Source organism: Scyliorhinus canicula, chromosome 1 (assembly GCF_902713615.1).
Source record: "Scyliorhinus canicula chromosome 1, sScyCan1.1, whole genome shotgun sequence".
Classification (NCBI taxonomy): Eukaryota; Metazoa; Chordata; class Chondrichthyes; order Carcharhiniformes; family Scyliorhinidae; genus Scyliorhinus; species Scyliorhinus canicula.
Window position 1 is genome coordinate 35,265,081 of NC_052146.1, and position 20,530 is coordinate 35,285,610.

Below are 20,530 nucleotides of genomic sequence, written 5' to 3' on the forward strand. Positions count from 1 at the left end.
TTTTTCTGGTTTCAACCAGGTTTAGCTTCACCCAGAAACCCAAGACCACTTCCTCATTTCCCAGAAAACTAAAGTTGCTGTTTCCCTTTCAATTGATGTCTGACAAAAACAAAAAACAAGCTTTGAAATCAGGGTCAGTGCAGCCAACAGAATATTAGACCAGTCATTTGTTCAGACAACAGCTTGCACATGCTTACACTGATGTCTCAAACTGCGGTTTCCAGCACAATATACGCAAAAGTGTTCAGTCCTTTTGAAGATTGCACTCTGATTATGCAGCTTTCCAAGTCTTTTCTCTCTGACGGCACTGTTGTTATTGCAATCAAGTTTGTGAATATCTTTCAATATTTGACATGTTCAAAATGTGTAGGTTAGGTGAATTGGCCATGCTAAATTGTCCCTAGGTGGGGTTACTGGGATAAGGTGGGGGATTGGGCCTAGGTAGGGTGCTCTTTCAGAGGGTCGTGCAGACTCAATGCACTGAATGGCCTCCTTCTACACTGTAGGGATTGTATAATTAATAATAATCGCTTATTGTCACAAGTAGGCTTCAATGAAGTTACTGTGAAAAGCCCATGGTCGCCACATTCCGGCGCCTGTTCCGGGAGGCTGGTATGGGAATTGAACCCGCGCTGCTGGCCTTGTTCTGCATTACAAGCCAGCTGTTCAGCCCACTGTGCTAAACCAGCCCCTTGCTGATTGTATGTACGTTTGTTTTAAATTTGGTTAGAATCAGATAACGCACATCAGTTTATCAATCTTCGCTGACTTTTTGAATCAGCTTTCCACTTGGTCCCATTTTCCTGTTCAATATCTGTACCCTTTTAAATTTTTCTTTCTCATACTTTTATCCATTTTGCTTTAATAAGCTGCAAGGATTCTGCTTCTACTATTGTTTCTAGTTTCCTTTCCTAACAACCCTCTGATTTAAAAAGAAAATTTAGTTCCTTTTTGACCCACTTGGGCCTAATACTTTATTCTTTCAAATTGAGCATGTCAAAATTGTGACCTTACTCACCCTCATTATTGTGACCTTGGCTGTGTGCATAAAATGTAAAATATACAACTTCAAGTATGAGGCAGTCTGGTAGTGTAGCTATATTATTTGGGCAGTACAGTAGCATAGTGGTTAGCACAATTGCTTCACAGCTTCAGGGTCCCAGGTTCGATTCCCGGCTTGGGTCACTGTCTGTGCGGAGTCTGCATGTTCTCCCCTTGCGTGCGTGGGTTTGCTCCGGTTTCCTCCCATAGTCCAATGATGTGCAGGCTAGGTGGATTGGCCATGCTAAATTGCACTTAGTGTTGGGTGGGGTTACTAGGTTATGGGGATAGGGTGGAGGTGTGGACTTGGGTAGGGTGCTCTTTCAAAGAGCCGGTGCAGACTAGATGGGCCGAATGACCTCCTCCTGCACTGTAAATTCTATGATTATAGAAGAGTTCCTGTGGACAGCTTGCTGAAGGGGTATTCATACAAATCTCTGTTCCAGGTGGCTGGGATTGATGCTTGTTGGTCGTTCTGAGTTAGTGTGTTTAACACTCCTCCAATAGAGGCAGTGTGCTTAACACTCGTTTGGCTCTGTTTCTTATTTCTATGCTCTGGAGTCGCCAGGTGCCGTAAGAGACACCGTCACAAGTGCTAAGGTCAAGTTCAAGTCAATAAAGTCATACACCGATTAGTAAGTCCAAAACAATTAGAGTTTATTATAACAATTATAATAAATACTCATGCACACGCTAAAAGACTAACTTACTTCTACTATTAAACGACTAATACTTATCTAAGTAGGAACAAGCAAGGTCAGGGAACAAGGCCTTTGTTCCTTTCTGGTCTGCAACTTCTGTTCGCTAATAGTCGGCAAGAGTATAAGCAATGCCTGGGTCACGTAGCGATCGTCGTTTTGGCACTTACTTATCGATGGCTGCTGCTCAACGGCTGGTGTAAAAGACAGGATCTGGAGGCTGGAGTCGGAGGCCGGAGACAGGAGGCAACAGGAGACAGCAGGAGCCAGCAGGAGCCGGAGACAAAACAGGCCGAACCATGTGCGGGACCTTCTTTTTATAGGTCCCCAGAGGTCCGTGCCCCTTGGGGCGGGCTCTCTCACCTGCTGGGGATCGATTGGGTCTTTCCCAATCGATATGATTCGAACCCCCCTATCCTAGGGTCGTTCCTTGATGGCTGGGGCGGTTCTTAGGGCTTATTGTCCTGGTTTCGTTGGCGCCATCCTGTCTGCTTAGCTATTGAAAAGTATCGATAGATACTTAAATGTATCTATTGTATCTGGGACTGTCCCGGTATCACCTCATTAGTATGCAGATCATTTTCCCATTAACATCGCTGCCTGGACTCTGCAGCTGTGGGGAAACAGGTTTTTGCAAATGTCTGAATGCTGCAAGCTTCTGCAAGCTGTTTGCTCTTTACTGTCCGTTTTTCCCTGCAGTCTTTGCAGTTCTCCATTTTGTATACTGGTGTCCATTTTAGATGGCTACATGCTAAACTTTGAAGCCCCAACATAACCTATTCTACATTTCTAATGTCATATTCATCCAAATATAAAATTGTCAGGATAGAAGTTTGGATGTGATTGGCCTCCAGTCTTTCCCAAGTGTCTATCGTAACTCTTGTTCTCGGACAGTTGAAGATCCTTTTGGAGATCTAAGAAAACATCTTGATAACACGTTTCCTTGCAGTAAGCAAATTCATTTCCTACTATTGACGTTAAGTCTTTAAGATGTAGGAGCAGAAGCACGCCATTTGGCCCATTGAGTCTGCTCTGCCATTCAATGAGATTATGACTGATCTGATAATCCTCAACTCCACTTTCCCACCTTATCCCCATAACCTTTGATTCCTTTACTGATTTAAAATCTGTCAATCTCAGCCTTGAACATACTTAGCGCCCCAACCGCTACAGCCCTCTGCGGTTAAGAATTTGATAGATTCACCACCCTCTGAGAGAAGAAATCCTCCTAATCTCTGTCTGAAATTATTCCTTCTGGTTTTACATTTTCCCACAAGAGTAAATAATCTCTCAGCATCTACTGTCTCAATAAGGTTGCCTCTCATTCTTCTAAATGTCAATGGGTTCAGGCCGAACCCATCCAACATCCCCTCGAAAGGAAATCCGTCCACATGGTGAACCTTCTCTGGACTGCTTCCAATGCCAATATATCTTTCCTTGGATAAGGGGCTAACATTGTTCCCAGTATTGCAGGTGTGATCTAACTAATACCTTGTATAATTTTAGCAAGACTTCCTTATTTTTATACTCCATTCCCTATGAAATAAAGGCGAATATTCCATCTGCTGAAATGGCATGCTAGCTTTTTGTGAGTTATGCACTAGGACCACCAAATCCCTCTGTGCTGCAGCTTTCTGCAGTCTTTCTCCATTCAAATAATATTTAGCTCCTTTATTCTTCCTCCCAAAGGGCATAATACATTCTCCTACATTATATTCGAAATGCCAAGTTTTTGTCTGTCACCTTCCCTGTCCATGCAATGTCTGATCTAATCTTATCCAATTTTCGAAAGAAGGCCTTTGGCACAAAGATCAGAAATGTCTGGAATATGAACAGGAGCTTCAGTAGAATGTCCATCTTCACCACTTAGACCCTCCCTGCCAGAGTTAGGTGAAATGAAATGAAATGAAAATCGCTTATTGTCATAAGTAGGCTTCAAATGAAGTTACTATGAAAAGCCCCTAGTTGTCACATTCCGGCACCTGTTCGGGGAGGCTGGTATGGGAATTGAACCGTGCTGCTGGCCTGCCTTTGTCTGCTTTCAAAGCCAGCGATTTAGCCTTGCAAAGTGTTCCACCTCTTCAGATCCTCCCTAACCTCCTCCACCAGCTTTGTTAGATTCCATTTATGTAGCATCGCCCATTCCCTCGCCACCTGAATCCACAGGTATCTGAACCTGTCTCTGGCCACTTTGAATGGCAACCCCACTAGGTTGGCTCGCCAAACCCAACTTATTCACTGGGAAAACGTCACTTTTCCCTACATTTAGCTTATATCCTGAGAACGCCTCAAACTTCCCCAACAGGCCCATGATCCTCTCCATGCTCTCCATCGGGTCTGAAACATACAATAGTGGGTCGTCCAAGTATAGCAACACCTCTTTGTCCCCTCATAATCACTTGCCACTCTGTCAATCCCCTAAGAGCCATTGCCAGAAGCTCTATCGCTAGTGCAAACCACAGCGGTGACAGCGGGCACCTCTGCCCTGTTTCCCTGTGCAGTTCCAAGTTTTGTGAGCCCATGTCGTTGGTCCGCACACTCGCCTTCGGTGTCACGAATAACAGGCACACCAATGCTGCAAACATCAGCCCAAACCTTCCCAGGACCTCAGACAGGTACCGCCACTCCACCCAGTCACATGCCTTCTCCGTGTCATGGACACCTCTACCCCCGGTACCTGAGCTCTCGACTGGGTCATGACCACATTTAATAGCCCCTGTATATTACTAGAAAGCTTCCTGCCCTTCACGAAATCTGTCTGGTCCTCTCCAACCACCCCCGGCACACATCCTTCCTGCCACCAACTTAGCCAGCACTTTCACATTCATGTTTAACAACGATATGCACAAATGCGACCCACATTCCAATGGGTCATTCCCCTTCTTTGGTATTAATGTGATTGTTGCCTGCATCATCATCTCCGGCAACTCCCCCTTCTACAGCGTCTCATTAAATGCCCCCGAGAGATGTGGCACCAGGTCCATCGCAAACTCCTTATAGAATTCTGGCGGGTAACCATCAGGCCCCGGGGCCTTCCCCACCTTCATACCCCTTATACTGTCCAATACCTCCCTCAGCCCCAAGGGTTCCTCCAGCGCTTGCCTCATCTCTTCCTCAAAATGTGGAAACTCCAGTTAATCTTAAAAACTGTTCCGTGTCCCCTTCTTCATCCCCTGGGACCGCCCTGTACAGCTCCTTATAATAATCCCTAAACGCTTTGTTTATCTTCTCCGGCTCCGACACAACATCCCCTGCCCCAGTCCGTATCTTCAATATTTCCCTGGATGCGGCCTGCCTTCGTAGCTGATGCGCTAACATTCGACTCACTTTTTCCCCGTATTCGTACTGCACCCATTGCCCTATGCATCTGTCCTACCGCCCTTCCTGTCGTCAACTAATCAAATTGCCCCTGCAATTTTTTCCTCCTCGTTAATCCCTCTGTGGTGGCCGCCCTTGAATACTCCCTATCTACGTCAACTCCCTTGTTCATATTCCTCCCTCCTTTCCCTATCCGCATGTGCCTTGAACGAGATAATCTCTCCTCAGACACTGCTTTTAGCAATTCCCAAAATGTTGCCCCCAGCACCTCCACATTTTGGTTCAGTTCTACATAATCTTTAATCACAGCCTGCACTCTATGACAAAACCCTTTATCTGCCAACCCCAAATCGGGCCTCCACCCTGGCCTCTGCTCCCGTACCGATATAAACTGAATCTCCAGCCAATGGGGCGCATTTTCCGAGATTACTATCCCCGCATACTCTGCCCCTCCACCCCAACCAAAACCTCCAAGCTCACCACAAAAATGTTGATTCTTGAATACACCCTATAAACATGTAAGGAAAAGGAATACTCCGTTCCCCTCTTGAAGCGCCGCAATCCATCATGCCCATATTTTCCACAAACCCGCCCAGCTCCTTTGCCATTCGTATCCTACCCTGATGCTTGATCTATCTACCCTCGGCTCTAGGACACAATTAAAATTTCTTCCCATAATCAACTGGTGCGTGGCCAAGTCCAGGATCGCTGCCAGCAACCCCCTCCTAAAACCTACATTGTCCCAATTCAGTGCATATGCATTCACCGGTATCACCGCTGTCCCTTCTAATACCCCATCACATATCTCCCACCCGGGTCCCTCACATCCTTTGCTCTCGCAAACTCCATTTTCTTGCTGATCAAAATACCTACACCCCCTCCCCCCCTGACTTTGAATCAAACCCCGAGTGGAAAACCAGTCCCACCCATCCCTTTCTTAGCCTAACCTGGTCCTTCATGTGGAGGTGCATCTCCTGAAGAAAGACCACCTCCACTTTTAAACTCCTTAGGTGCGTAAAGACCCAAGATCTTTTCACCGGTCCATTGAGCCCTCACATGTTCCATGTTATCAGCAGTGCCGGATCCATTCCCCTCTACCATCCTCCCCTTTCTCCACCCTGACCATGTTTTTTTCTCCAACCTAGCCGCATTGCAGTCTCCCACGGCCACTTCTCTCGGCTTTCTCCTCCACCTCACTTCCGCTCACCAGCATTACCTGCCAGCATGGCAGCTCTTGCCCAAAGGTGCCTTTTTCTGACTCCCCACCCTCGCCTCTTCGTTCTGTGAAGAAGGCTTCCCGCTGACCTCCCCCTGCCCCACCCAAACAAAGGTTCATCTCGAACCACAGGTCACCTTGCCCCAAAAAACGAACAAAAAGAAAAACACGGCCATAGGCCGGGGGTGGGGGGGGGGGGGGGGGGGGGGGCTGGGCTGGGCGGCAGCCGTCCCCTTACAAACCTTTCACCACTGCTACCCTTTGCGACCCGACAGAAAAGAGAACAAAAACCCTCCACATCAGAGGTTTTAAAAAAAAACTCCCTCAACCCCTACTCTACAAGGTATTCTCCATTATTCCAGAGTGCCAGCACCTCCCTCTCTCAAAATTGTTCAGTTCTCCCCCAGTTTATGCTAATTGATAAAGTCATTGGCCGCTTCTGGGGTCTCAAAATAATATTCCCGGCCTTCATACGTCACCCATAGTTTCGCCGGGTAGAGCACCCCAAACATGATCTGCCATTGATATAACACCGGTCCTTGGCTCTGTTGTACCCTGCACGCCATTTTGCCAATTCAGCTCCAATGTCCTGGTATATTCAGACCTTGTTCCCCTCCCATTCGCAGTTCCGCTTCTCCCTGGCCCACTGCAAGATCTTCTCTTTCTCCACAAACTTGTAGAGTCTCACGCTCACAACCCGCAGTGACTCCCCAGCTTTTGGCTTCTGCCTCCGAGAAATGTGCACTCTGTCCACCTCAGGGGCCTTATCCTGCATCCCCTCCGCCACCAGTCCAGCCAGCATCCTCGAAACGTACCAGAGGGTGGTTTAGCACACTGGGCTAAATCGCTGGCTTTTAAAGCAGACCAAGGCAGGCCAGCAGCACGGTTCAATTCCCGTACCAGCCTCCCCGAACAGGCGCCGGAATGTGGCGACTAGGGGCTTTTCACAGTAACTTTATTGAAGCCTACTCGTAACAATAAGCAATTTTCATTTCATTTCATGACACTCGCACCTTCCACACCTTCAGACAGGCCCACTATTCGCAGATTCTGTCTCCTCGACCTGTTTCCACCCTGCTCTTCCACCTTTGCTCTCCATGCCTTGCAAAGGTCACCAGCAGACAAGCACTCCCAAGGGGGAACCTCTCTTTCGACCTTCAGTTACACTTTTCCGTCGAAGTTACACCTGATATCAGATTTAAAAGAGCTCTTTTCTACACCTTCAAGTAGGAACTGCTTTGTGTGCAACCACTCACACCATGGCTGCCACTGAACGTCTGTATTTAATTAATCAGCTGCTTCTTTTATCCATGGATGTGTCACCTCTGATTTGGACAAACCCCTTGTATTGGTGCTAAATCCCTCCATAGCACTAATGTGCCCATTCTTTATATGACCGTGGCTGTTCACTTGTGGAAGGCATTAAAGCTAAGCTTGATCATGTTCCCATCTGACTTCTAAGTGTACTTTCACAGTCCTGCAATTGGCCTCATCACTCTGAAATCTGATACTGTGATAAGGGAATAATCCACACTGGCATGAGAATGTCTGGGTGGAGGTGAAACAGACTGGGGCTTTGCCGATCACTATCAAATAAGCCTCATAATCCTTTCATAATGGTGCAGGCCAAAGAGGCCAAATGACCTACTCCTGTTCCTACCTATTATTTCAGCGTTCCCAGACCTTTTCGTTGAGGTACTAGCAGCTCCTAGCATCTGAGTTTGCACTGGCTTGTGCTTTTAAACAACTTAGATATTGTAAAGCCGTCTAAATGTAGGTTGTCAACTGACTTCAGGGAGAATGTTGTTATGTAATCTGGGCGGCGCGGTGGTTAGCTCTGCTGCCTCGCGGCGCTGAGGACCCGGGTTTTATCCGGGCCCTGGGTCACTGTCCGTGTGGACTTTGCACGTTCTCCCCGTGTCTGCGTGGGTCTCGCCCCCACAACACCAAAAAAAGGTGAATTCGTAGGGTAGGTGAATTGGCCGTGCTAAATTGCCCCTTAATTGGAAAAAGGTAATTGGATACTCTAAATTTAATTTTTTTTTAAATAACCCTTAGATCAGTGCGTACCAAAATTTTTCCCACTGTGGTCCCATTTTGGAGCTTGAAAATTGTCATGCCCTCCCAGTGAGAGTAAGGGGTAGAACTTTGGGAGAGTTTGGGAGGGTTTCTGGGCGAGGTAGGATGGAGCTGAAAAGGAGTGGTGTAGGGTTGATGTGGTGCTGAGAACAGAGTGGGGAAAGGCTGTGAGAATTGGGATGGGATAGCTGTGGGGGAGGTTGGTATGGTGTTGGTGGCATTTTGCAGACTCTGGAGGCAGTGATCAAGCCTCGGAACTGATTTAATTTGGCTATGTCGACCCGACCAAGATCAGAAATAAATCATGCACACACATGGCAAAGGATGTCTGAGCTAATCTTTGGACTGTCCCCATCTCAGTCGCTGCTCCACAGTCACCATTGTTGCCGAGGAGGTGAGGGACCTCATGACTGGAATTGCTAATCACAGCCCACAGTATGGAAACCCCGAGTTAGAATGAGCAGCAACAGAATATTTTTGATAACTGTTGGATCCAATGAGAATCCTGTAGAATCAGTAGCTCCCATTTATTTCCTGTGCAGATCGACAGATCTTTCTGGCAACCTGGAAAGACATTCCAAATGAGAATGAAGTACAATTCCAGATCAAAGACTGCCACCTTAATGCAGGTAAGATATGGATTTATTTTAACATTATGGAATAAATATCAGGTGCTTGGCATCACTAAATTACAGTAATTAAATTATAACTAGGTTGTGACCTGCATTGTCTTCACAATGGAACCAGTTTATTCCGTATATTTTTGTGTTGCTGTCTGTTTGAAAAATAACATCAAAGATCAGCTATCATAGATGCGGAGTTTGCACAATTACTGGACCCACTAGGTTGGAGACCTGAACCACAACTTCTCTGAGAAACGATGCAATATCAAGTGCAGTTTGAAGCAAGTTTCTTGATTGTGCCCAAAGTTCCTTGATGTAACCCAACTGCGTTTTAGTGGAATGATGTTCAAATCCTACTATTTAAATGACTGCACTTGCCTCTTTTGATTTCATAAATTTTCATTTAGGTGTTGTTGTATTTCTGTACATTTAACTGCTTTGTGAAAGCAATATGTCATTCTTACTCAAGAAGAGTCATACGGACTTGAAACATTGGGCACGATTCGTCCAAGAACAAGTGTCATTTTGGGCGAGTTTGGCGGAGTGATTCACGCTAGCATTTTTGTGAGATCCAAACTGGTATTCACCCACATTTAGTCTTTTTTTTTGGAGCTTGGGAAGTTTCTCACCGGTAATTTCCACCCATAGAATTTTATTCAGCAGTGGAGAACTAAACTCACTGGCCAGACTGGCTCCTCATAGATCGGGGTTCCATTTTGAAAGGGTGCTCCAATCTCAGTGAGGTTGAGGGTCCCCTCCACCCAAGGACATGGACCGTTGAACCCCCCCCCCCAATCACTAAATCACTAAAGGTTAGTATGAGGCCCCCGCCCCCTCCTCCACCACCCAGGCATGTGGACATCAGGGCATCACCATGCCCCCTCAAGTGAGCATATCCCGCTATAGGGTCACTGAGGGCCCCCATCTTTAGGACCCCTTTCATCGGCATGGCCCCCCTCAGGCCCTGCCCCGTCCCCACCCACTCATTGGGGGGTTGGGGGGGGGGGGGGGGGGTGCTTCAATGGCCCCCTGAAGTGGCCATCACGTCTGGTCTCCATTTTTGGGGCCAGTGATAATCTGCACCAAATGAGGCCTCACTGGTGCGGCTGGTGATTCCTGGGAGCGGGGAGAATGCAACCTCAAACGGACTGAGCATATTTAGATGAATCATATGAACCCAGCGAGGACGTGATCCAGATCGTGCCGCGTATAGCAAGTCGGGTGACTTGCGATCAGCTTGCCGCCCGGTGCGAAGCCTGTTTTTGGCCTCTCCTGCGATGTACCTGAAGCAATGGCACTGTTGGAAAATCGTGCCCATTTACTCTGTTTTCTTTCACAGATGCTGCCAGACATGCTGAGAATTTCCAGTATATTCTGTTTTGTCATTTTTATTGTCCTTCCAGAAAACTACCAAGGCATCTCTAATGATTTCCAATTTTGTTGAAATGTTATCTCTGTTTTTCTCTCCACAGATGACACCAGATCTGCTAAGTATGCCCAGCGTTTTCTGTTTGTTTCAGATTTCAAACATCCGCAGTATTTTGCTTTGTAATGTTCTATTATGGAATTACAATCTTAAATAACTGCAGAATACTTTAATCTATAGACCTGCATTAACAACAGGGATGTTTTCAAAATTCCTGGTCCGTCTTTGTATCGTCATTGAATTTGGTATTGCTCAGGCCAGTTAAATTTCTGGAGAGAGGGTTGGTTAGTTCTGTTGGCTGTACGGCTGGTTCATGATGCGGAGCGACACTAATAGGCTGAGGCTATTCATAAAGGCCCTTTCTTTTCAACCTTGCCCCTCACCTGAGGTGTGCTGACCCTCAGGTTAAATCATCACAGTCTGTTCTCTCTCAAAAGGAGAGATCTGCCTATGGCCCTCTGGGACTTTGGTGTCTTTGATTTGCAGGAGTGAATTTTTCTTCCCTGTATTGATATGTGCTTTAGGGTATGTTTGTCCTTTGATGATCTTAAATAACACTTTGGGAATTTGAATCTTGAGATTTTTTTTTGTCTATTACTCTTATTCGTGAAAGTTTTAGGCTAGGTTATTTGAAGCAATCAACTTTAATCTGTAACGGCTATTAAATACAAACAACATTTAATCTTGAAAACTACCTCGTAGCAAAGAACCAAAAGGACTCAAAAGGTTAACTCTTTTATCTCCTTACAGATGGGTGCCAGATAGTTGGGTTTTTCCAGCATCCTCTGTTGTTTCAGATACAACTGCAGTGTTTTGCTTATTTTAGTAATCATTCGAGCCTGACGTGTTTACATCCTTTAAATTGAAAGAGTTTCCTTTTAAAATCAAATCTGTACATATTTCCAGCTTTTGCACAGTACAAACCTCCAAATGTGCAAAAACTCTAATGATGTCTTTCAAGGGATTTAATATTATTGAAGCAAAGTGGTTCAGCTGTAACACAGTGCTGCTGAAACCCTATTTTTAAAAATAAATTTAAAGTATCCAATTGATTTTTCTTCCATTTAAGAGGCAATTCAGCGTGGCCAGTCCACTTACCCTGCACATCTTTGGGTTGTGGGGGTGAGACCCATGCAGGCACGGGGAGAATGTGCAAATTCCACATGGACAGTGACCCAGGGCCAGGATCGAACCCGGGTCCTCGGTGCTGTGGGGCAGCAGTGCTAACCAATGTGCCACCGTGCTGCCTCAATGCTGATGAAACCAGCTTTGTTGTATTCTGGGAAGCATCATGCCCTGATCTGTCAATTGAATTAAAAAGTTTCCGTTGAATTGTCATTGGTCAAAATAGAATCATTTATTTTAAGCAATAATGTGAAAAGATGGCTCTCTCTTAATTGGGAAATCCTTAGAGTTGATCTTTATGCTGTGCATTGCACATGAAATATAACTAAAATGGATATATGTGGAAAGTTGATTACCATATACCACAAAGTTTCTGAATTGTTTTAAATTGCTGAGATCAAATTTTTGTTGCTTAAATTAGTAACAATAAATAATGTAGTCTCGATAGATTTAAATGGATTATGTAATAATATGATGGCCTGGGATTTGTATGAGCATGTAAAGCTGCAGTGAAAACATTGCTACAAGTTAACAAATTAATAATTAGACTTCGGAAAACAATCTTGAAAAAAAGTTAGATTTGTATTTAATTGCATCTAATGATATGAATTTTTATGCTTTGGCACAGACTACCTTGATTGAGGGAGCGCACAGGTGGCATGTATCCGCTGTATAAATTGGGTGCAAGGAACTGTTTGAGAGAGTCTTGCGCTTTATATTTTTCTATTCTACTTACTTTTTCTCCCCCCCAGGTTGCCTACTGAAATTAGGGCGTTCAATAACCTGAAGCCTTTAAATTTGCATCTCGTGACTATTCGGTTCATTTATGATATTAGCTACCCACACGTTCAGCAACCTGAAACCATTAAATTTGCATCTTGTGCCTATTGAATTCATTGACAGTGCTACCTACTGACACATTTCTATCAGTTATAAAGGCTTGCGTCAAAAATAGTCTTTAATGCTGATGGCTCAGAGCTCTTCAGTGATAACGTAATAAATACTAATAATGGTGGATGCTGCAAATATGCACACTTGAGTTTGAATAAGAGATTTTATCTCTTTTTTTATTACGTTTGATCGCTGAAAATAATTGTTTTCTAAACTTGCAGATGCCGTCACTAATAAGCTTCAAAGCAATAATATTTTCACTGTTGCGAAGAGGAATGTTGAAGGGCAAGATATGTTATATCAGTCCCTAAAACTGACCAATGGAATCTGGATTTTAGCAGAGCTTAGGATCCAACCAGGCAATCCCAATTACACGGTAAGTGTTAAACAATATCTCCTTTATGCTTTTAAAGCTTTTACTTTATTGTTTAATATTTGAAATTCTTTCTCTTGTGTAATTACACAAAACTATATCAGATAGGTTAAGTGTAGGTATTGTCTTCATTTTGTGATGTGTTGTGTAGAATCTGCTTTTAATGTACTTAATATATAGCAATTTAGTTTATCACCATTCATTTAACAACAGCAAATACAAAATTACATGCCATCAAAGCTTTTTATCTTGCACTCATCCAAACAGATTTGTAAGAATACCAAATCTTAAAGGGAACAACAATTTATACTGAATGAGAGGAGGGTGCTGATTGGTTGGCAAGTCGGCTGTGGTAGAAGTGTTGCCATGCAGAATGCAGCAGAGGACAATTAACTGCCAAGCTTTTGTTTAAATTCAAAGTAGGCTGGTAAATTCTGGTCAAGTCATTGCCATCTGGAATGAACCAGGAAATGACTGTCCCCAAGCTTTCTTTAGTTGAAAAGGTGCAAAATGTGGTCATGTTCTTTCTATTTGTAAAAGACTGGATCCCTGAGCTCTGCTGAATATATGTAGTTCCTGGCACACACAGGTGAGACTCACTGTGCCTGACTGACTATCTTAAATTGGTTGTTCATGTAATACTGGAACACAATCAGGATTACTTAGCAAGTGTTGCCATATCGCTGAGTCACATCTAATGTTGGACACCATGGGCGGAATTCTCCGCAGGGGGCCGAATTCGTGAAGGCTGTCGTGAACTCGGCCGAGGTTCACGACGGCCTCGGAGCCCGCTCCCCGCACCTAATTCACCCCCACCCAGGGGGCTAGGAGCGGGCCTCCGTCTTTCTCGGCAGCGACCTCGTCACGCCGAGAATGTGAAGTCATCCACGCATGCGCGGGTTGCTGGTTCCAACCCGCGCATGCGCGGTGGCCATCTTTCTCCTCAGCCGCCCGGCAAGACGTGGCGGCTTGACCTTGCCGGACGGTGGAGGGGAAAGAGTGCGTCCGTTTTGGACGCTGGCCCGACGATCGGTGGGCACCGATCGTGGGCCTGTCCCCTCCCGAGCACAGTCGCGGTGCTCCCGTCCAAATCGGGCCCCTAGATGCCCCAAATCGGGCCCCTAGATGCCCCAAACGGGTTGCTGTGATGTGGTTGCTGCCGTGGTGAAATGGGCGTGAAGGGCCGGCCCATCGGGCTCGGAGAATCGCCGTTCGCCGTGAAAAACAGTAAGCGGCAATTTTTCCGAGAGGGGGGGAGAATCGCTGGGGGCCCCAGGGACGCGTAAAAAGTGTCGGGAGTCCCTCCCGCGATTCTCCCACGCCATGTGGGGAGCGGAGAATTCTGCCCCATGTTCTGAGTTTTGCAAGCATGGGCTAGTTGAGTACAGTCACTACTTTGCCTATTGCGAATAGACAAAGGGATGTGCTATTTAATATGATCCCCCAGTTGTTGGGCCTGCATACCTGGCATTTCATTGGCACTGAAATTCCTATACCACATTACTCCTTTGTGTGGTAGGCAGAATGTCTTTTTGGCTTGAAGGCAGCTTCCTATTAGTGGAGAATACCACTCATGTTGCCACTGCAAAGAAACAGTGTGAAATGTCTAGCTTGAGCTGTTGCTCAAAATTTTGAGGCACCTTGCACTTCCAAGATAATCTGAAGTAGACTGGTCATTTTTTGGGACCAAACGTGTGGCAGCCCTGGGCCCATTCATGAGTTTGTGCAATACTCAGCAAGCAATGATCTGTCAGCTAATCATTACTCCACAGGATTGCTTTGATGCACCCTATTTTGGCATCAAGCTTGCATGGTGAGCAAATGGCTCGGACCCTATTTATGAGGTTGCCAATGAGGGCAATCTTGTAGCAGGTGGAATTGTACAAATCCTGACAAGTGGGCTTGCGGTAGACTCTCAAAATTTAGAATATGGTGGCCAACCTTTGATGTGAGTCTGCAATTAGACAGCACTTGCTAAATGATCCTGATTGTGCTAAGAATTACACACTCAACCAATTTACGATTATCATATTGGTTCATGGTATGGCTCGCTCACCCATACCAGAAGCTGCATATTTTCACACACATGGCCTTGTCCTTTGCAAAGAGAATGAACATATCCAGGTCTTGTTCCTTTTTCAACTAAGCAAAATCTTGGGGGAAGCCATTCCCTGGTTCACTCCTGGTGGCAGTGTCTTGACCAATCAGAGTTGATCTGCCTGGTTTGAATTTGAACAAAAGCTTGACAGTTAACTGTTCCCTGCTGCGCTTTCCATAGCAATCAGTCAAATTGCCAACAAAGCAGCACTGACTTCTCATGAAGGAGAAATCGTTATTCCCTTTGAAATTTGATATTATTGTGAATCTGTCTGGATGAGTGCAAGACGAAAATCTTTGGCAACATCTTATTTTTCTCAGCAATGCTCCAATTCTGTACTACCAAACAAACATCAAGTACTAATTCTGGAAACCTGTTAACAAGCTACTTGCTTATTGGCAGCTTTACAGACATTCTTCTTTTCACTTGAAGTGGAATACGATGAGTGGAATGTCTCCTATTATAAATTTCACAATTAATTCAGAATAATGTTTCATTCATTCAAGTTGTGATGTCTTGCATAAAATAGTTTTGCTCTCTACTGTACTCCTAAATTGTCCACTGTTTAGAAGTGAATTTATTTACTGTTAAATATTAAACATAGTAATATAATGCACTTTGTTCGTCTAGATTATTTTTGTTGCCTTGTTCTGTAATATGCATCATTGTTTAGTCTTCCCTATGTGTCTGTTCTTAATGTTTTGCACTGTTATGTCCCTACATGCCATTTGTATATTAATCAAGACTAGTTTTTTTCTATTTGTGTTGGGAAAGGCTGTAGTATTTTATAGTTATCTTTTTTTTCCCTTTGTTGCATGCCTGCCATGGTGGTTTTGTCCTACGGGTCAGGATTTGGAGGTTAGCAATTCATTTAATTTTAGTCAGTTGCAAAACTTGCCACTTCCATACTTTGCCCTATGCTTCTGCAGCGTCTATTTTGCTATGCTTTGCTGGCTAGCTTTTTCCTGATGCCTGTTTTCAGTGTCACTGATTCACTATCCCAAGATAACTGAATCAGCCTTGTGCCATCAGCTCCTCAATTAAGTAGCTGATTGGAACTTTAAATAATAAATTATGGGTTTACTTTGGTTCAGACAAGGCTGAAATTACTTTCAGAACTGGTTTCTGGTTTTAGAATCTTTTTTTAGCAATGTGATTTATCATTGCTATAAATTCCAAAGCTACTTGCAAGAGCTTAACTGTGAATTAAGTGTCCTCATTTAAAAATATATTTGTGATCACAGTTTTGTTTGTTTTTTTTCTCACTGAAACCGACAATTCCTCATCATGAGATTAATTGTAAATTTAAAAGGAGATGGAAGCTACAGAGTTATTTTTTTTTAAAGTGGAATTTATATTTTATCTGGCATTGTGGGCTGTTTAGTTTTAGCAAATTGATTACTCCCTTGCTTTTTTTTAATCCAACATGTTTTGCTTACAGCACTCCATGTTTAATTGGCATCAATTTTGGGGAGGGGAAATTAGTACTCGCTCTAGGTGAGCAGCTGAATTTGATGCTATGTGACATGTTGTATAATTAGCTGTTTGAATATTTGTATGAAAAAAAATTGACGTTAATGTTGTAAACCAGAAGCCAGTAGGCAAATTCAGAATGATGAAAAATATTTGCGCCAATAATGCAATCGTGCCATTGCAAGACCCCCCACCCCCTGCCATATGACACTTATTCCAAAGTAATGTTATATAGGGTATGCATATATATGAGGATGAACACCAATTTATTCATTCTTTTCAGTTTTCATGTCTTTTCTGCTTGCTAATTAGAAAAATCACTCTGTTCTGTTTATTGTGTGAAATCCAAAGGAAGATGACAAGCACTTATTGCTTTGTCTCTGATGGAAATCAATGATGTATCAGTAACATTTTACATGAGTGTAAATTGGGTATTTACTATATCCTTTTAAGTAAAAAAATATTTGTTACATAAAACTGCAGCTATGTCTTTCACATATATCTTCGACCTATTCCTTACATGTGGTGGTTCCTGTTGCTGCAACCTTTGCTGATTACAAATTGTATAATTCATACAATGTAATGAAATAGAGTGGTTTTCAGTGGAGGCCTTTATTTGAAGAGGCTGTGTTTCATTACCCGTTTTGAACATTGTCTGCTAGTATGAATGGGCAGTTTACAGTCATCAGTTTCATATTCAATGCGATGCTGGTTTGATCACTGTTAAGTTCATGAAGTACCAGATGGTGTTCTTTTTCAAACTGTTGCCATGGTAAAGGCTAAATTTGTTTAAAGCAGCTTAAGTAATTAAAATCACAATTCTTAGAGGTAATATTTCAATGGCCATATTTTCATAATTAACACATAATGTGATGTCCTCATTGAAAGGACATTTTTCTTAAATTTCTCTAATGTTCAATCTTCAGACAAGCTACAGTGACGAGATACTCTCAGTATAGCTAATCCAGCATGTAACTCTGACCTTACACTGTTGTGCTATTGACTCTTTGTTGCAGTTATCACTGAAATGCAGAGCCCCAGAGGTATCCCAACATGTTTTCCAGGCATACGAAGTAATTTTGAAGAATTGAGCAGTTTAAGGACACAACGCTGGCGGAAGATCCCTGCAGTTGTGGTGTTTATTCAGAAGCCTATAAGCACTGATAATGGACGGAAATTATATATGTGACACACTGGTGTCACTGAAGAAGTTGCATTATTGTGAAGGGTATTTATTATATACTCAAGATCTCAAGAGTATATTGACCCATTAACACTAAAGTCTATTGTATAATCCTAGTATATCTAAATCCATTATTCCATTGATGATGCATTCTAAATACAAAATTCAAATATTTGCTATGTTGATTTGTCTCAAAACCTGGTCATCTGAATGTAATGTAATATCATGACATGGTGAATTGCCTAGTGTGTGAAAAGGCTGTGCTCAATTCACCGCCATTCCAGCTGTTGGGTAATTGTCCTAGTTCGAATTTGTATCTTCTTCATAATGTGTGATGTGACTTAAAAATTTTGTGGTATGACATTTTATGTGTATTTGTACACGAGTAATATGGTTCATGCTGATAATATGCTCTTTGGGTTCCACCATTGCAGCTGATGTCAAGGTGTTGATCAGTGGTCATATCAGAAATAAACTGGACTTGTGGGGAAAAGGTACCCAGGAGACTGATTTGAATGTATAACAAAATGCCATTTTTATTTTACTAGTGTCTCTTTGGCACACTAGCTTTAGTGGATTTAGTGTTTGGTTCAATTTATGATCAATTTTGCTAGGTTAATTTGTTCCCTTAATTTTAAACTATGTTGAACAGCAATTAACATCCTAATTACAAAGTTGAGTAGATTTGCAGAATATAAAAACAGGCTCACAGAAATTATTACAGTGCCATCAATATTTTCAGAAATATATTTGGCTGCTGCTCCTACATATCTGCTGCTGAAGTGAGCAAATGTATGGTAGCTAAATTTGCTAATGACACAAAATAGACAGGAAAGTAAGTTGTCAAGAGTCTACAAAGTGATTCAGATAGATTATGCGGGCAAAAATTTGGCAGATGGAATATAATGTGGGAATCTATGAACTTGTCCACTTCGGCAAGAAGAATAGCAAAGCAGTTTTAAATTAATTTAAGGATGTGGGCGTTGCTGGCTAGATCTGATTCTGGGTCTGTAAGACTCTAGGCGCGATTCTCCGCTCCCCACGCCGGGTGGGAGGATCGCGGGAGGGCCCCCCGACTAATTTCACGACCCCCTGGCGCCCCCCGCGATTCTCTCCCCCCCCCCCCCCCCCGCTCAGACGAATCGCTGCTCGCCGTTTTTTTACGGCGACCGGCGATTCTCCGACCCGGATGGGCCGAGCGGCCTGCCGTTCGCGACCGTTTCACGACGGCGGCAACCACACCTGATCGCTGCCGTCGTGAAATCGCCGTGAGATGCCCTTTTGGGGCTTGTAGGGGGCCTGGTGGGGAATGAGCACCACGACTGTGCTCGGCAGGGGACAGGCCCGCGATCGGTGCCCACCAATCGTCAGGCCGGCGTCTCAATCAGATGCACTATTTCCCCTCCGCCGCCCCGCAAGATCAAGCCGCCATGTGTTGTGGGGCGGCTGAGGGGAAAGACGGCCACCGCGCATGCGCGGGTTCGAGCTGTCAGCCATCGTGGCGTCAGCCGCGCATGCGTGGTTTGGTGCCGGCCAACCTCCGCATGCTGACGTCACATAGGCGCCGCCGTCGCGTCATTCTCGCCGCGCTGCCTTGACGCAAGCGTCAAGGCCCGGCGGCCGAGAATAACGGAGCGCCGCTCCTAGTCCCCCAGGTGGGGGTGAATTTGGTGAGAGGAGCGGGCTCCGAGGCCATCGTGAAACTCGGCCGAGTTCACGACAGCCTTCACGAATTTACCCGGGAGCGGAGAATCGCGCCCTCTGAGTCTGAGACTCTGGGTCTGTACTTGTTGGAATTCAGAAGGATGGGGGGGGGATCTTATTGAAACTTACAGGATACTGAGAGGCCTGGATAGAGTGGACGTGGAGAGGATATTTCCACTAGTAGGAAAAACAAGAACCCAAGGCCACAGCCTCAGACTGAATGGCAATCCTTTAAAACATAAGATGAGGAGGAATTTCTTCAGCCAGAGGGTGGTGAATCTGTGGAACTCTTTGCCACAGAAGAGTGTGGAGGCCAAATCACTGAGTGTCTTTAAGACAAAGATAGCTAGGTTCTTGATTAATAAGGGGTTATGAGGAGAAGGCAGGAGAATGGGGATGAGAAACATATCAGCCATGATTGAATGACTGAGCAGACGTGATGAGCTGAATAGCCCAATTCTGCTCCTATGTCTTTTGGCCTTGAGAAGGTGGTGGTGAGCTGCCTTCTAGGCAGGTACAGCAAGTGATTAGGAAAACAAATGGAATATTGGCATTTATTGCCAGGGGAATAGAACATAAAAGTAAGGATGTTTTACTGTAACTGAGATCATATCTGACCATGTCTCCTTATTTGAAAAATAATATAATTGCAATAGAACTAATTCAGAGAATGTTCACTTGACTTGTTCCAAGGGGGAAGGGCTTATCTTGTGAGGAAAGGTTGAACAGTTTTGGGCCAATGGTGTTGCCGTTTAGAAGAATGAGAGGTGAGCTTATTGAACCGTAAAAGATCCTGAGGGGGTTTGATAATGTGGATACCGTGAGGATGGTTCTCTTGTGGGGGAGACTAGAACAAGGAGATACAATTTTTGTGGACAGCACGGTAGCACAAGTGGATAGCACTGTGGCTTCACAGCGCCAGGGTCCCAGGTTCGATTCCTCGCTGGGTCACTGTCTGTGCGGCGTCTGCACGTTCTCCCTGTGTCTGTGTGGGTTTCCTCCGAGTGCTCCGGTTTCCTCCCACAGTCCAAAGACGGCAGGTTAGGTGGATTGGCCATAATAAATTGCCCTTAGTGACCAAAAAGGTTAGGAGGGGTTCATAGAATCTACAGTGCAGAAGGAGGCCACCCGGCCCATCGAGTCCGCACCGGCCCCCGGAAAGAGCACCCCACCCAAGCCCACAACACCCCATCCCCATAACCCAACAACCCCACTCAACCAACACTGAGGGCAATTTTGGGTTACAGGGATAGAGTGGAAGTGAAGGCTTAAATGGATCGGT

At 44.6% G+C, this 20,530-nt stretch overlaps 1 protein-coding gene across 4 annotated transcripts in view; it reads left to right on the forward strand.

Moving 5' to 3' along the window:
- LOC119956056 (AP-1 complex subunit beta-1) overlaps window positions 1–18,072 on the forward strand; it is a 117,373-nt gene extending 99,301 nt beyond the window's left edge. For 2 of the 4 annotated variants that reach the window (XM_038782909.1, XM_038783078.1), the window contains 4 exons: window positions 8,895–8,981; window positions 12,639–12,793; window positions 15,738–15,746; window positions 17,378–18,072. In XM_038782909.1, coding sequence (XP_038638837.1) covers window positions 8,895–8,981; window positions 12,639–12,793; window positions 15,738–15,746; window positions 17,378–17,452 — 326 coding nt within the window. In that variant the 3' untranslated portion in view covers window positions 17,453–18,072. The remainder of the gene's footprint in view (window positions 1–8,894; window positions 8,982–12,638; window positions 12,794–15,737; window positions 15,747–17,377) is intronic. The other 2 variants (XM_038782994.1, XM_038783167.1) reach the window with 2 other exon arrangements.
- The last annotated feature ends 2,458 nt before the right edge of the window (window positions 18,073–20,530 follow it).